Here is an 18,361-nt window from a genome sequence, read left to right as displayed (position 1 = left end):
AAATACATTAATCTAGTGTTTATGTGAAAAAGACTATTCACCTGTAATTCTGAAAATCCATTAGAGTGATAAACTTCCTTTTCTTGAAATAATCTTAAACTTTCTTAAATCCGATCACTTGGATAATTAATATGAAATTTTGGTTTTAAATGAGAACGAATAAAATTAGCTTAATTTTTTTTCCAATATTTGAATTTATTTTGCGTGTTCCTACAAGGTATAGATTCATACTAATACTGTAATTTAGCCATATGAGTATCTTTGGAAATCTCGTAAGATAAACCTACTTAAATTCTTAGCTAAATAATATGCGTTACAATAGCATTAATTCTGCAGATAAACTTAATTTTTTGTATAGTATTTGTTTCAAATTTTTAAAAGATTATCAAGAAAATAGTCTTATTCACAGTATATTATATTATTACACACCAAACATCTCCTTACATTATTTCCTAAAATAAAATATGTATTAAAAGTATATATTACTTTTGAATTTTAAAGTTTATTTAAATATAAGACTATATAATTTAAAAGTATCTAGTTATAGGTATAGTTAGAAAGTATAAATTGAAATCCAAATGAATAGTTTCTGAGTTTTTTTTTGTATAACTTTAAGTAGGTATATTAAGGATTCTAATATAAATAATAGTTTATATTAATAGTTTTAATAGATATGTGGGGTACTTATAATAATGATTTGAAAAACGTAGTAACTAAAATTAATTTATTATAGTTTCAGTACTTGTAAAAATTATCCGTATTAAGAATAACTAGATTAAATATTATAAATATTTTAAATTTTATGTAAAATTATTATTAAGATCTAATATTTTTGAACAAAGAGTTTAGTAACTCAGATGCTATTAGTTTGAATTTCGATTTAAGTATGTTAACATTTTCAACAAAACCATCCGTTTTACAATTATACAATTTACAATAAAAAGGGTATTTCTCATTTAAATATATAAGTTTGAATTGCCACATGGTATTCTTTAAATGTTACAAACAATCTAAATATTTAAAAATATGGTGTTAATAAGTATACTAATATTAAAAGAAAATACATTAAAAGTTAAGCGAACGTGCTTAGTGAAAAACCACAATAATTAGTTATCTGGGATTTGATATAAATAAAAAATTTCTAGTTATAACATTTCCAAACAAGATTCAATAGGTATTATAGGCAGATACATAGAATACGAAACCAAAGTTAGATAAAAATGGCACATGCATCACAATCATTATAACATACATACATGATATAACGTCCAACGTTACGCTGAACTTCTTTTGTTGTAAAAATAAGGAACCCGAAAGCAAAAAAAAAAAATTTTGTATTGATATAATATGTACAATGTACGAGTACATATACATGTCTGAGGTATATAGAACGGAAAATCCATAATAGTTACGATTATAATTCAAAAGTTTTATTGAATTAATATAATGAGTATATTATTGGTAGGTGTAGTATAATTTATTCAATCGAGAAAATCATTTATTTTGCATTCAATTAACATATTATCTTTTGAAGTTTTCTTTGTAATTAGAAGACCCTCAATACTATATGCACATTCAAACAAATTGATTTTTTCTGATTCTCATTTCTTGACTCTACACCTATATTTTATAACTTCCCCATTTCATATTTTAAATTTTTAGTTAAAATTAATCAATTTCATTACTCTAATGATCTTTTTTCATTGAACATTTTAAAATACCTATTAATATAACAATGGTAATAATTTTCTATGTAAATAACACATAATATCATATAAATGTGTTCTGTTTGTTACTGGGGTTATATTTTATTTAAGTACCTTTACTTTTTTTTTTTTAATTTCAAACATTGACTATACATGCATTATAATAATAGTACACGATTTTATATGGTTTATACCAAAATATAATCCGCTAGTAGCGGACGTAAGTAAATTTATTAACTTCTATTTATATCGGTTTATGCTACGCTGGTATACAGCCATTAGTGTAAATATTAAACATTGAATATTAATTTTATTAAACATTTAAAAAGTATCTGTTAAATATAACTAATAGATGATTATCTATTACATTTAAAATATGATGAATTTAATTTATACATATTTAATAAAATGAAATGATTTTATTATAAAACGTTTTTTTAAGTAATTGTGAATCTTACTTATAAATTATTTTTAAGTGTCATCTCAGACATGGGTACATATCTATAAGACTTGAAATATTATAATATAATATAAGCTTTACGATAAGTAGTTCAGAAGCGTAATTCCCCGAATTGTATAAACAATATCCTTATTCCTTTGACTTTGGATTAATATATAATAATAGTTAAGATCTTATGATACTTAGCTACAGAAGCGGTCTTAGTTCTTTGCCTGAGGGTGGAGGACAATATTTGTTGGTATGCATAATATATTTAAACTATAATAAAATTAGTCAGCAAGTGTTTATAAAATATAGTAAAAATTAGTGTATTAAGAAATTCTTTAGAGTAAAAATTAACAATGTATTTGTATAATATAATATTAATATAAATATAAATAATTATAGTTAGTTTTGATCAAAATATTATCACATAATAATTGATATTATACTAATTATACTTAAGGTGACCGGTGCCAATGTGATTTTATACACAAAAATACGCTCTACGGGAATAGGAATCCTGTTCTATAGAATCAACCAAATTTGACCATTTTTTTTTTAACTAATGAAGGTAATATTTTACAGGCCAACATCGATCTCCATTTTTTCAATATTTTAATCTCAAACTTTATTATCTGTCTTCAAAAATAATACAATTTTAAGTAATTTTGTATAAATAATATAATTTACTATTATTTTGAATAAAATAAAAATTCGATGCGGTCTATAACAAGTCTTCTTCTTTCAAATCAAAATATAGTTACCAAAATCTGACAATTCTACAGGCCTGAGAATTATTCTCATGAAGTAATTTTTTTCGATATAATTCACCCTATCAACACCCCTTAAATAGGTATCGGTTGATAAATTTGTGGAAAAGTATTAATTTAATTTTCAAATTTTCCGTAATTCTATAAAATTTTAAAATCTGGCACTGGGACCCTTAATTAAATTAATGAAAATATTTGACAAAATAAAGAATAAGATGTATCGTCTAGGAGGTGGGGGTGCATTGTCTCTATGCCCCCTAAAAGCCACCCCTACTTAGATAGTTGGATAGTTTCTTTAGAATGTTTTATGAATGAAATATTATATTATACACTATTTTCTATTATTAAATATAAATTATTATAATAATAAATATTATGTATATTGCATATTGTATACACACCAAGTAAATTTGTTTCATAAAAATATATCGTAATATTGCTTGCTATATCACAAATATGTTTTAGATAAAATAGGTACTTAAGCATTTATTAATAATATTATATGAATAACTATTCATTTTATTGTGTTAATATTTTGGAACAACTAATATTATAAAATTACAGAAAATAGTAAATAATTGTCGTTGTAACATTTTAATCTTAACATTTGTAAAGTTAAATAGTTTCTTATTTACATCACTAAGCAATTAAAAACAGAAACAATTTAAACTAATAATACCCTTCGTATATTTGTTTAATTTATAAAAGCTTGTTATACTCGAAGTATTAATTCTTACTATTTTGTAGCTATTAATTTTCAAACAGTAAGGAGAAACAATATATTTATGTTTTAGTTCTTATATAAAGCGTATTACCTTAATGTCTCATAATATTAAATTTATTCTGTATTGAAAAACAACGATTCTCGTAGATTTTTCAATGATAAGCAATTTTATTAAACTAAAAAGACTACAACTTAATTTGATGAGCTTCTTCATCAATAACAAACTTTGAATGATAATGACACAGCATCGACGGTTCTTAACAATGTTGCGTTATAACGACGAAACTAAAAATATTTTGAATTTTCTGTGTATGACATAGATTAATTGTCTAATAACTACTCATAGCATATTATATTTATTTATTCATCATAGTTTTATTAGTCTACCTTATCGATAGTTTTAATAGTATTAATTGAATTAAAATTACTGTAGAATACAATTTTTATAGTCAGACAGAATTATACTACATTTGATGCATTGAATTCTCTTGTGTAGAAAAACGAAGAATACTGAAGGTTATCATAAATTATTGATTTTAGTTCGTATAAAACTGTAAAAGGGCATATTGCCAATTTTTCATTATTTCATGTGTAATATGTCGATCGTAAACTATGATGTATATGTACTACTTCAAAAATAATATTTATAACGCAGTTTTTTATCGAAATAATATTGTACACAGAAAGCTTGGCTTAATTTTATCGATATTCGAACGATGATAATAATAAACCATGTTGTTCACTGAAATGTATAAGATCTATTGAAACTTTTAAATCAATTATTTCTATAAACACGTCGGAATATTTGTTATTAGATACAATTTAAAACTTAAATGTATATTCATACGTAATTAACTTGATGTCTCACGCGCTAAGTAAAAATATAAAACATATAAACAACGTGCAATGATTGTATATACGAAAGTTTAACATCAATAGTTAGTTCTTATATGTGTTATACAGTTCTATATAAAACTATTTAAAGTTTTCTATAATCAATAACACTGCTATAGTTTGTTTGGCATTACTGATATATTATAATACAAATACAGGCGCCAGGCGGTGTTTCTTTTAAATCTGTGCGCCATAGGTCAATTGTATAAGACATTTAAGGTGAATTAATTGTTGCCAAGAAACAATTATTTTTCGTACCTAACATAGATGTTCCAATACAGTTATTTTGTTTTTAGAATCCGATTCAATTCATTATCAATCTTTTACCCATACCTGTTTTATTAAGTAAAAAAAAAATACTGCTGAACGCTGATGTATTGAGTTAACGCTTACAAAATTACTTCGCCTACGAAAAACTATTACGATTTCATCTACAGAATTTAACTAAAATTATTTGGTACTAACTAAAAATAACTATTTTGTTCATATTTATACAGTATCCAATTTCATTTAATGTATGTAATACGTACAATGTATTGTAAAATCATAAAATATTTGAATTAATGATAAAGAAAAAACGATTCTAAGTATATTATAATACATGAAAAACAAAAAATTAGTTTTAAATTTATTTTAACTTATTAGTGATTATATTTTGTTTCAAGAATAACTTTAAAAAAACTGTAATTTACAATGTTATAAATATAGTTGTTTAAAAAAAATAGTTATAATTTATAAATAAGAGTAAAAATATTTTTTTAAAAACGAAAATAAATATATTTTTTTAATACTTATATGTGATTTAAGTTCATCACAAATGTTATTGTATGTGATTGAATGATCTTATTAAATCTTTTATTTAATAATTATTAATTTTTGATTCTGCTTTAAGTGACTGATTTTTTTTATCGGTTAATTCATTTTTTTTTTTTTTTTTTGTTACACATTACAACTATTGAACTGATATACGTGTTTAGAATTTCATAATAAGATTTTGATTAATATATATATTTTTTTTTATTTTAGTATTAATATAAAAGAAATAATACGAATACCGGGTTATTATACTAATGGACTGGTAAAGTGGTATATAATATAATAAAGTTTAAATAAATCACTTATTTTAAATAAACGTCGATAATTATTAATAGTATAGTATATAGGTTGTGTTAAATATTAATAAAAGAAAATGGCGTCAATGCGCGTTTGTATGTTGAAGGAATAAATAAATGTTTTGTTCTTTACAAATAAGTATAATTCACTCGAGATTAAAATTTAAAAAATATAGATTAAACGTTTTCCATAAAACACGTAATTTATGTTTCGTTATTTTTAAAACGTTTAGTCGTATTTTTTATGATCGTCATACATAATGCATATACAATAACAATAACTTTGCAACAGTAGTTAAAATTTTTAATGCCGCTAAAATTAAAATACAATTTATTAGTTTTAACTTAAAAATCAATTTAAGCAACCTATAATAATATCATTTCCTCGTACGAGGGATTATAAAATGTATGTAATTTTCTTAAGTAAACTGATTGACAATAGCTTCTTTGGAGATTCAACTGTTAAACGATTCTATTTGTTGCTGGTGAAAATTTGTAATATTATTACAGTTTTGTTAATATATACGTGTGATAAAAAACTTTTAATGGAGTTTGTGCGTAATTTTGGTTCCAAAAATCGATACTAACAATAATATGAATGCGTTAAAAACATTCTACATAACTAAATCGCGACAATTGATATTTTAGGGTTTCTTACATGCGTTGGTAAAAGAAAAAACTATTACATAAGTCACATTTGACAATCCTTTTATTTTTATTGACGTAAGCAACAGAAAAAAATGTTTTTTTTTTTAGGTATCTATTATCTTTTGTATTACCTCAACGGTCGTATATGCAAACATTATAACATAAATCTACCACGAAAAAGAACTGTTTTTGTAGACCTGATCCACATTTAATAATCATTAGTAAAAAAACAAAATCGTATTATAGTTTTAAATCTTACTGAGGAAAAAATCCAAATAAAGTAGTTTATTGATTTATTTTAAAAATATTGATGATTTTTAACGTATAATATTATATGAATATATGAATATATGATACAATAATTGAATTTTCCGTACACATGATTTTAAGCATATCCATCATGATTGAAGTGGGCATCCTGTGTAGGTAGTCACTACTTGAAAGTATACATACAAGCAACATACTTTTTTTGAGAGAGAAAGAGAGAGAGAGAGAGAGAGATTTTATTCTCCTTCTATATTTTGTTACGTATAATAATAATAATAATAATAATATACTGAACCTCTAAACCAAACAAATAATATAATGAAAGCAATTTAAAAAATAAATGTATTGAAAAATATTTCAGAAACGTTTTTACGTGTAAATATACAAAGAGAATATTATACACATTGTGCTGTAAACCACCATTGTTTTATTTCACTCGAGTCACATTACCACGACCAACATATATATATTTATATACAAAATATATTAAACACTATATTTTTATTATATTTTTTTTTCATGACGATTTGTAAATTAAAATGCCACTTATTTAGTCACTTATACTGACTCTTGTCGCTTATTCTTCCATCATAACTTTGAATAATAAAATGAGTTAGTTAATACAATGAATTAGTTAGTTTGTTTAATATTTATAGCGTACATCACACTAATCATAATAAGTATAAGCATTAATCCGAAAATAATAAATTATATAAATAAATAATAACAGTAACAAAAATAATACTAAATATTCATGATTTAGTGTAAATAATTTAGAGGCTTTCAAGTCTTTTGCTTAAGACTTTTTCAGACAAAATATTAATTATACACGGGAATAACCATAAAATTCATTTTTAAAGAACTTGGAATAAAGTATTTAATATATGCAGTTCGAGGTTGTTTTATTTTTTATCGAGTCATGTTCTAACTTAAACTGAGTGATGGATGACAAAGCAGCTGTGTTTGAGTTCAAAAGAGAAAATTCATCAACTATAGGATGCCTCCCTAGAATCATCTATTCACTATTAAATATAGTTTGAGGCGCTCAAGTGAGGAAACCATCATATTTATCAAATAATCGTTCTCTCATGGACAAAATTGAAAAGACTTTATCTATATTAGTTGCATTGGCACTTGACTTCGTAGTCTTTGTTGTTCCTACTATTCATTAACGACCTAGGTAAAACATTTAAATAATACAACCATTTAAGATTTTCTGATGATCCGATAACATGCACGAGTATTCAGTCCCCTTGGGATGTAATTAATAATTATCATACTTAAGTTTAGCTTGAATGGTGTGTAATGTGGTTAATGGATTGTTCATAAATATTTCGAAAGTGTGTTCACATTAACATTCTGGTTTTATGAACGACAGCGTTTAAATATTTTTGTATAGTATTATGTCCTTCGTCTACAGGACTTATTGTTAAGGTATTTAAGCGGTGGGATTTTAAAAACACGATTATTGCGAACTTAATAATCTCATTTGTCTTGAAGACTTATATAGTGCACTTGTAATATCAATTCTTGCGTTTTCTATGCGTTTGTATAATAATTATATGGAATTTAGACAACAACAGATCCGAAAAATAAGTTGAAAAATATATAAATATAATATTGTAATAATGATTCGTTAGGTATAACCCGAAACCTGTTAGGAATGGTCTGTACAAACGTCTAAAATATAAAAAGTTCATTGACATGGAATTCACGTAAAAATAAATAACGGGTAAAATAGAATGTCCTATAAACTATATCACTATAACACAATTGGCCCAGCTGGGAGACTTCAAAGTCCCAACATTTATAATTCCAGAACTAATCTTCCTTTCGTAGTATCTAAATGGAATACTAGTTATACATTAAATAACCTAATGAATTAAGCTGTTATAAACAATAACTAAATATCCAATAGTGATTTTTATTCAATTATATGTCAATTAATGTCATTGAAAATAATTTCATGGTTTCTACATTTATTATTTAATATGTAATTTTTATGAATATTTATGTATTGAGTTGTACACAACTCCGTGGTAGTATAACATGATAGTAAGCTATATCTAATAAAAGGTATTATATATACGTTAACTCAGCATTACGAATTTTTCACAGAAGCAGGAGCAATCAAAGATGGATGAAACTCAGGACCACCGTGCAGTTGTCTAGTGCTATATCTTCAACGATAAAGACATCGAAACCAACACTGCAGAGGGAGGACTCATTCATCAAACGATTTTCCACACGGCAAGTGGCTGAAAAACAGGTAATAACAAAACGTCGGCAATAAATTATTATTGTGTAGGTACAGCCGTAAATTATTAAATATACCATAGTTATATCTGTGTACACTGACTATGCAGTGTATGTATAGTGCGAAAAGTATAAAAAGTTGCGTCAGACTCGTTTTTGTTAAGAGTGCTCCTGTTTTGACGACCCAACCAATACTTCCATATTGTGGTGAATACCGTTTACCACCCCCCAGCCATAATACTCTACGAGCAATATATGAAAGTATTCCCCAAGCTGTTTTCAGCTGTTTTTCACTCGTATTAACACTAGATAAATCACGCCTTAGTTTGACATCATTGAATTTTTACTTCACACTTGTTCCAACACTAATTCCGTAGTGTGGTTCAAAGATTATAATTATTTGTATCCGTCAAAAAATGCCAAAACAGTATTGTATAGATAATAATAATATATAATTTCTCGAAACACAACAACACGATATGTCGCGTGAATCGCATATTGCTATTGTCCACTTGTCTGTAGTCCGAATTATCGGGAAAAATAGAATCAATACGCTTTTTTGTTCGTTCCAGAACAGTTTGCTAGTATAGTATCACGTTATATAATATAAATAAAAAATATATGGCTCACGACATGATAATAATATGACTATTATATTGTATTGTGGTATTATACACGTATTAATGTGTTTACACTAGTATTAAACACGGCGTCATGGTTATGCAATATTGCTACTCATATTCGAGTGTTTGCTCAACAGATTTTAATGTTAATCGGAATTCATCATAAAAATATTTTTACGATTTTCCATTAATATTACATTTTGTTAAACATTATATTGTTTTTATAAACATAAACTATAATATAATGATAATAATATTGTGTATTATCAAAATAGTTTTATTGAAATAATGGTCTTCAGAATTTAACAATCTTAACAATTAATATAAATTTTAAATGAAGTTGACTTATTGTTGTTGTGGTGATTGTTAAAGATACATCCAAAATCATTGTTTACATATTCATGGATTACAGCGTAACTTCAAGTAGACATTTTATGTGATCAAGATTAAATTTATTACTATTTGAATAAAATTTGACACCACAGTTTATCATTTCAAAACAATTATAAATAATCAATATAAATCATATAACCTTGAATATTTCAAAAATTATTTTTAACACACCAATTTAACGGAAAAAATACATTGTATGCAATTAGAAATCCACCCCAATGCAACGACGAGTTTTCAAATCCGGTGAACTGTCACAACAAAACGTATTACATTTTACTTAAAGTTATGTAAGTCATCCAATTAAAAGTGAAGGTATCAAACTGGATAAATGTCATCAATGTTCAAATATCAAAATATAATATAGGTTATTCGATCCAATTTATTTTTTTCTTCCTACGTTTTTCCCCTTTTTTTGTGAGTGTACCATTGCGCATCAAATATTTGAAAAGAAGTTTTACGTAATATATGCATACAATTGAACATAATATACATAGAATGATATCCTATACCACGTTTGTCCCTGTCAATAAGTTTTCTGGGTATATGATTTTTATTTTTTAATTTCTACCTTATAAAATGGCTACTTGTGTATATTACATAAAAATATTTCTGAGAAGTTATTGTGTTATTGTGTCATTGTTTATTGTGTGTTATATGTATATATACATAGTAATAGTTTACATAAGGCTATGAATAGGTTAGGAAGAGAACGCAATTAATAAATTTTAAAAATGAGGTGAAGCACAAGCAATTAATTAACTGTGTACTATTTAAATAAAACGATTTCTAGAAAAAAAAACAACAATAAACTGCACAATTGATACATTAAGTAAATAATTAAAAAACCAAATTATGGTGCAAATATTTGCTGTTATAATATAATTGTGTTGATAGTATTCAAAAAACGTTGTAAATGAAAGCTATTTTGTAGCATTATTCAGCTTCTTTAGTTGTAAATGTATTCATATCTAGAACTGTTTACGTAGGAATATTTTGAAGGCTCGTTATACAAATATTATATCTTGTTCATACACTAAATTACAATTATCATATACTAAAATAATATGGTTTATTATCATATATATAAACATGCACTACGTAATATTGTTTATTATCATACTAAACGCCTTTAAAGTAACTAATGAATACCTCATATTATAATATATAATAGTAGAAATAATAACAAATAATAACTAAACAATGCTTTTATCATAATATTTTAGACAGTTTTGGGTGATCAATACTATACAGTATACATACTTTTTTTTAATTTGTTTCCATTCCGTTGTATATAACGTTCTCAGTTATGTAAGTCAAACAAAAATTGTAAATAAATTTTGACTTTTGAGGTTTGTTGTATTGTAGAAAACCACTAAATTACGTTGTTGGTGTATTATTCAGTTAATATATAATATACAATAGTATACCTATAGTATTACATATTATTAATATCTATTTATTTCTAGTGATAGAATTACAGTGGTAACTTATTTAATGATTTTTTTATACATAAAATTGTATTTAACTTTTTATCAAATTGTATCAAAATTTTCTGTTTTTAAACTGATATTTACGAACTTTAATATAATAAATTATTCATACTTCATGTTATAATATAATTATAATCTAAAAACATTTCCAACTACTGTATATTTATTGAAGTATAATTAATGTTACAAATAGTCTCGATTGAAAAGAAATTACACGATCGCATAATTGATATATACATGGTTCATTTAGTTTTGGATAAAATATTTGATCAATGATCGAAACCCACTCAACATTACGTTGTAACCAATTTTATGAATTGAATATACTTTATTCACTTGATTAAGAAATATGATAAAAGAATGAAATATAAAAAAAAAATTGTTTGTAAAATAGAACTCTGTTTCATTGTACAATAAATTGTTTTTTCATCAAATTGTACTGTAATCTTATAAACAACAATCTTTAAAATATTTTATATATAATATTGATATATTTATGACACAAAATAAAATTACTCCACGTTTTTTAAAGTTATACTATACGATTCATTGATCAATAGAAAAAAAAATTTGAACCTAAATAAATATACAAATATATACAAAGCGATATAACAACTGAATAGGTCACTGGTCACTGGGGAAGATTGCTGTAAGTTTAAGGTCTATTGATACACCATTATGTCATTCGAATAGCATTTCTAAGTTAAGCCAAAAATGGTCCAGATTTCATTAAAAATAAAGTCAGTTTTTTTTTTTTGCTATTTTTATGATTTTCTTCAAAAATGACTGAAAATTAGTATGAAATTTGAAAAATACTCTTTTAAAACAAAACACGCGAGAAATTTTCAATCTTTATAAGTGCAGTACAGACATTTTTACTGCTATAAAAAAAAGTTTTGTAACGATATAAAAAAAAAAACATATTGATCATTGTAAAACCAATACTTCGCTTGCTAAACTCAAAATCATAGTAAATATCTAAAATATCTACATTTTTATGACTTGGATACTTATATAATGTTATAATATAGTTTGATGTTCATATAATATTTAAGTATTGTTAGTTCTTATAAACTATATGAATATTTATATAATAATCAAAATTGATGTTTTATATAATATTTTAGTAATTTAATATAGATTAATTTATATTTATAAATATTTATAATGTGCACGATTGATTAATCACTAATAAGGAGTATACACGTAGACGCAATAACTATTGAGACAATTTAAATGTTTTACCAATTAATTTACATAAAATTATTAATAAGCTTTGTACATTATTTTCCTAATACCTTTATATAGTACTATATACGTTATTTCTTAAAATTGAATAGAGGTAATATTCCTCTGGGATTTCAAGTTGTATTTAATATCGAACAAACCATTTAATTACTTTAATTAAGTAAATAATTTCAAACATACAGTATAAAGACTATGAAGTAATAATATAAATATTTTAAAATGTAATAGGTCTAAAAATAAATTTAAAATTAAAAGTCCATTATTATATAAACATTAAACATGCAAAGAAAATGATAAGAGTTCTGAAGTTGTACACAATATAAAGATGTATGTATTATTATATCGATCATCGTAAAATGAAAAAGTTTGAAAACTTTTTTCATTATTTAAAAAAAAAACTCATTTTTAATTGATTATCCAGTTCACGGATTAGGTATACATTATTTAAATATAATTTATTATTGAATAAAAATAAGAAATAAGCAACATAAAAAATGTATGTATAAGTATATATATTTTGTTTAGTTTTATTTGTTATCATTTTTATATTTAAATCAGTTAGGTTATTAATTTAATCATATAAAATGTACAACAAAAGAAATAATAAAAAATAATTTCTTTTTTATAATTTTTAAAAACCTGAAATTTTAGGTATAAGATTTTGAAGTTTGAATGATAACGATTTTTAAAATTAAAAATCTAGTATATAATAAACTAAAATTTCATATAAGTTATTACTTATTACATTTTCACAATTTTTAAAGATTCGAATATCGAATAATATCATGTATTCAATAAATAATAATGTTTTCTATTTTAAATCATTATTCTTATTCATTATACTATTATACACATATAAGTAATTTAAATATTTTTAGCAATGTCATAAAACCACTATAATAATAGTGTATAGTAGGAAACAGCTAGCTCTACTTAGAATAGGCTTTTAGTTTGCGATGATTTATCATCGCATTCAAATAAGTACAATAATAATGCGCTACTATCTTGAGCCAAGATGAACGAGGGGATAACGAATGCCTCTATTAAGCCCGGTCTCTGTTTCCAGTCTGACTTTTTTTTTCAATAAAATGTCTTTCTAAATATTCTATATAATATGTATTATAAATACTACAATAATACATCGCACAGTCATCAGATGCGCAAATATTATGTTAGTGACTTATATTATTTATTTTATAACAATATATATGTTATATTCAATGCAAGATTTACAGGAGATGGTTTGTTTTTATCATTTTTCATTTTTTGTTAAAAACATATTTACTCTTTTAGCACTACATCAAAGATCAAACACCTATAATATTTTTATATTTTCTGCATTTAATAATTTACATTTTAAAACATAATTTAATGATAAATTTTTTTCTTCATAGTTTCATGTTTCATCTTAGTTAAACATAAATAATAATTATTATATCTTATAACTTATATTTCATACTTTTTTTATATTTATAAAAGGTCTTTTAAAGACATATTTTTAAATTTAATATAACTGATAAGTTATTTATACTTTTGACACTTTGTAACTTGTAAATTGTATCTCAATACATCCAATTAACATTTAAAAAGTATTTCTGAACATTTATAAATTTTAATAGTATTATTAAATCCACATGATTTTTATGATAACAATATCAATAAATCATATAATTATTTATTCCTTATTTATAAACGAATCTAATTAATTCTAACTAATAATAACATATTATTATCACGTGGTATACACACTTATATAAATTGAAACAATAAGGATAAGTTGTTAATTTAAATAAAAAGTTATACTTACTAAATATTTTTTATTTACAGTATCATAAAGATGTAATAATATCTTAAAATAATCAAAAATTGTTATCCCGAAGTTTTAAACTTTTGAATTAAAACGTCATTTGTAGATATGATTAAGAATTATTGTTACTACTTATTTTAATTATTTATTCTATTATGTAACAAAATAAAGCAAACAACAACAATTCTTTGCAACAACGGGGAATTATTTTTAATTTATTTTATTTTACTTTAAACACATTTTAGAATTTATTGGAGTATTTATAGATTATACACCCTAAATAATGATTTAAATATTTAAAAAATCAATGTAATTATTATTCAAAAAGTAAACATGTGTTTTAACTTGAGAAAAACGGGTGTTATTTATAGATTTTATCGAATACCTTGTTCAGTTTTCTTTATTTTTCATGGACAATTTCAATTGCATTGCTCATACACTGAAAATAAGCATTCGTATGCTATAACTTATTAGTCAAACAGGCATTATTCGTTGATTGTGTTATCGAATTAATTTTCATGTTAAAATTAATTATATAAATAAAATAATTTTGCTTTGACGATGACGTCACCATTATAGTCCTGCTTCTTTTTTTTCGCATTTAAATAATACGAGTTAAAATTAATAACTAATTAATTTCTAAACTAATACAATAAACATTTTACAAAAACGTAGCTATTTGAGTCATTTATTATTTGAAGTAGGTACTTACGTATATTTTATGAGCCGAAATGTTTTTTTACGGCTCATTTAGGTAATATATTGTGGTCTTCGTTGTTAAAAATCAATTTTACTTTGTATGTTTTGCGGTCCCTCTATAAACACAGGTGACTTGAAATTTCCGAGAAACTTTATACTCCCGGATGTAATATACCTATTAGTGCATTATAACTTTGCATCACAAAACAGCTCTTACCTATAACTTAATTCAAGGTTTAATATGGTTTTGGCGTTTGAGCTCAAGTATAACATGTAATTAAATATTTTCACTTTTTGTAGTACTATTAGTTGTTACTAACAGCTTTAAAAATCTTGCGTGAGGTCGGCAAAACTTGAAAATAAAATAAATAACATCACTGCAATTTTTAAAAGCTTACTGTTTGTCAGTTTTTACATGTTTTTAGTTCTAACGACGTGTACAATAAAACGTTAAAATTATACGCAAAAATGGATTCGTTCAATATTAGATAACGTAATATAATATAACATTATATCGTTTCGTTTATTATATAGTTTACATTTCCGGTATTTGCGTCGGATGAGATTGTGGCGCGTTAACCGAAAATAATAAAAATAAACTCATACCTACGTGACTCTCGTCTGAACCAAGTATAATATTTCACACGGTCCGATTTCGCGGACTTGGAAAAAGTCATCATATTTCTAAAAATGAACGCAACCGTCGCGTGTTCGCTCACCCTTCCCTATCAAATCCAACTTTTATACGTGCGACTTTATGTCATCCCGCCTATCCTGCAGCAGTATTGTCGAATGTTGGATAACAGCCAATATACGTATTGTCCTTTTCACGTGTATACAACGAAAACATCCCCTTGGGACTGTGGTTTAAACCACGATTATGATGACGCGCTAGTAGGGCACTGAGAAGAATTTAGCCTTCATTTCCCCTTCACTTTCACAAAAACTAAATATTATTACCCATGAACTTAAAGTTGGGTTAGGTTTTTAGCCACGTGATAAAATTTTTTTTTTTTTAAATCCTAATTTGTTATTGTTTTTAACTACAACCATAATAGTTAATACAATAATCCTATATTTTATTTATTTATTTTTTATGGTGATAATACTTTATTATATGATTATTAAATGCTCGCTAATCGAAAAACCATATTGATTTCGTAGCAACCCTTAAATTTTAAGTCTTTATCCCGGTAGTTTTTCATAGAACTTATATGACCATTGACCGGAATACTTTATGTGGGCTTACTTTATTACCGATTAATGACGGTAACTGGTACAACTTCCAATGTTTCAATATACAAATTTATTAAAATATTTATTTTTGTATAACATTTTATTTTAATTAAAAATTCTTGTTATCACTATTGAATATTTAATATAATAATTATTGATTTTTGAAGTTGATCACGTATATATTCTCAATTAAATCCGACTGGTGGTGCTTTGCACTAAAACTTTGTACCAATAACTAAGTACACGCATGGTAATAACCTTACGTTAGGGTACATTCGCAAGTTTTATTACGTAAGAAATTGTTGACTTAAATTTTCTCTGCACGTCACAGTATTTTCTTGAGTGTATTGTTTATTATATCAAAATATGCAAACAATGTAATATATACTAACCTAACCTAACAATACATGTTATACTCGTTCCGTATAAAGTTTAAACAATTGCTACCAGACTACCAGTTGATATCAATACCGGATTTAAGCACCGTTTATTATTAAATCTATTTATAAAATCCAGATTAATCAGTAACATCGAATGAACAAAGACATATACCCTAGTAACCATTCGCAATCGTTTATTAATTATTTGGTTTTAGTTTATATTGATATTGAATATTTATATTTGTTTTAATTTCGTAACGCATAAGTATAAAACATGAACGAAGCAATTCGAACATGTTTTAATGTCGAAAGTTGAACGGAATCAAGCATACCATATCCCTTGCACGTTGTAAATACTATTTTGTATTCTTGAGTCAGTGACCTACGATGTCATGGAGTATAAATAAATAATAAATAAATGTCCGTTGCTACTTAAATTGGCCTATAAAATAATCAATAATCCATATCATAGTATATTATCGTATATGTATAGGATTAAATATATATATATATATATACATCAACATCTTGTTAAATAAAGAATATAGAACAAATAATTTAATTAAAAATAAAAGTATACTATAACATCTAAAATGTTACAGTGGAACGATTATTAGCTTTTAATATTGAATTCCAAGATATTTTGATTAAGTAATAACAATTGAGTCTATTCAGACAACACAGTTGAGCAATTAAATTATTATGAAAAATTATAAATTTGTTTGTGAAAATCACAATTGAACAAGAAATAGGTACTCTCAATGAATTCAGATTTTATTACATTTTATAAAATTCATATATTGTACAATGAATAATTGAAAGTTTCAAGTGTTATGATTCATATATTCTTATTGATATTTTTATTGTGTTATAGGTACTTACGTATTAATATATTTATAGGAGTTTTAATTTCATGAATTTTAAATAGTGTAGTTATTTCAATTGAGTAAAGTATTTTTTTTTTAATCCATCATACATTTTTTTAATACTTAACAAAATATACCTATATTTCTTAAATTCTTACACATGTCAATACTTTTAACTGCAAATTACAGTTACATAGCCATTTTCTAGAAAAATAAGTCACATGAACTATTTAAGTCACATAATGTGAACGTAATAATAAATTTAAATCATTTTTTAAACTAATTTCACCCATCTCAGTTATTTTCCTACTATGTTCTATTTTAAAAAAATCTTTTATTTATTCTTATAGCCATTATACTATAACATATTATCCCTACAGTTTAATAAAATTATTATTATAATTTCAAACAATACTATTTTCTTATTTTTTTTATTAAATATGAAATAAAATATATTAATCAGTTATAAATAGTTAATTGAAAAAAAAACCCTATCGATTATAAAAAATATAAATGCATTTAATTTGTATTTAATGTATTTAAATAGGTAACAACTATCAAGAAGTATTTATCAAAGTTGTAACTATCCCTGATGATGTATGTATAGGTACTCTTCAGAATAGTTATTAAATTATTATTGCAATATCAAAATAGGTACTTTTATAATATTTTGTTCATAAATTCATAACAGCTTAATATTGTATACAATTAAAAAATAGACAATAAGACAAGTATACAAATCAGTTAAATCTGTGTTTAAAAATAAGTATTCTAAAACATAAAGTTAAGCCGTGTGTATA

General features: G+C 24.3%; 1 protein-coding gene across 4 annotated transcripts in view; it reads left to right on the top strand.

The window, feature by feature from the left end:
* Positions 1 to 18,361, top strand: part of LOC114125969 (cyclic nucleotide-gated cation channel beta-1-like) — a 111,307-nt gene that overhangs the window by 49,466 nt on the left and 43,480 nt on the right. For 3 of the 4 annotated variants that reach the window (XM_050203153.1, XM_050203154.1, XM_050203156.1), the window contains one exon: positions 8,682 to 8,832. In XM_050203153.1, coding sequence (XP_050059110.1) covers positions 8,682 to 8,832 — 151 coding nt within the window. The remainder of the gene's footprint in view (positions 1 to 8,681; positions 8,833 to 18,361) is intronic. The other variant, XM_050203155.1, reaches the window with a different exon arrangement.

This window comes from Aphis gossypii, chromosome 3, assembly GCF_020184175.1.
Source record: "Aphis gossypii isolate Hap1 chromosome 3, ASM2018417v2, whole genome shotgun sequence".
NCBI lineage: Eukaryota > Metazoa > Arthropoda > Insecta > Hemiptera > Aphididae > Aphis > Aphis gossypii.
The sequence above is the reverse complement of the archived record's forward strand: the minus strand, read 5'-3'. Positions and strand labels throughout refer to the sequence as shown.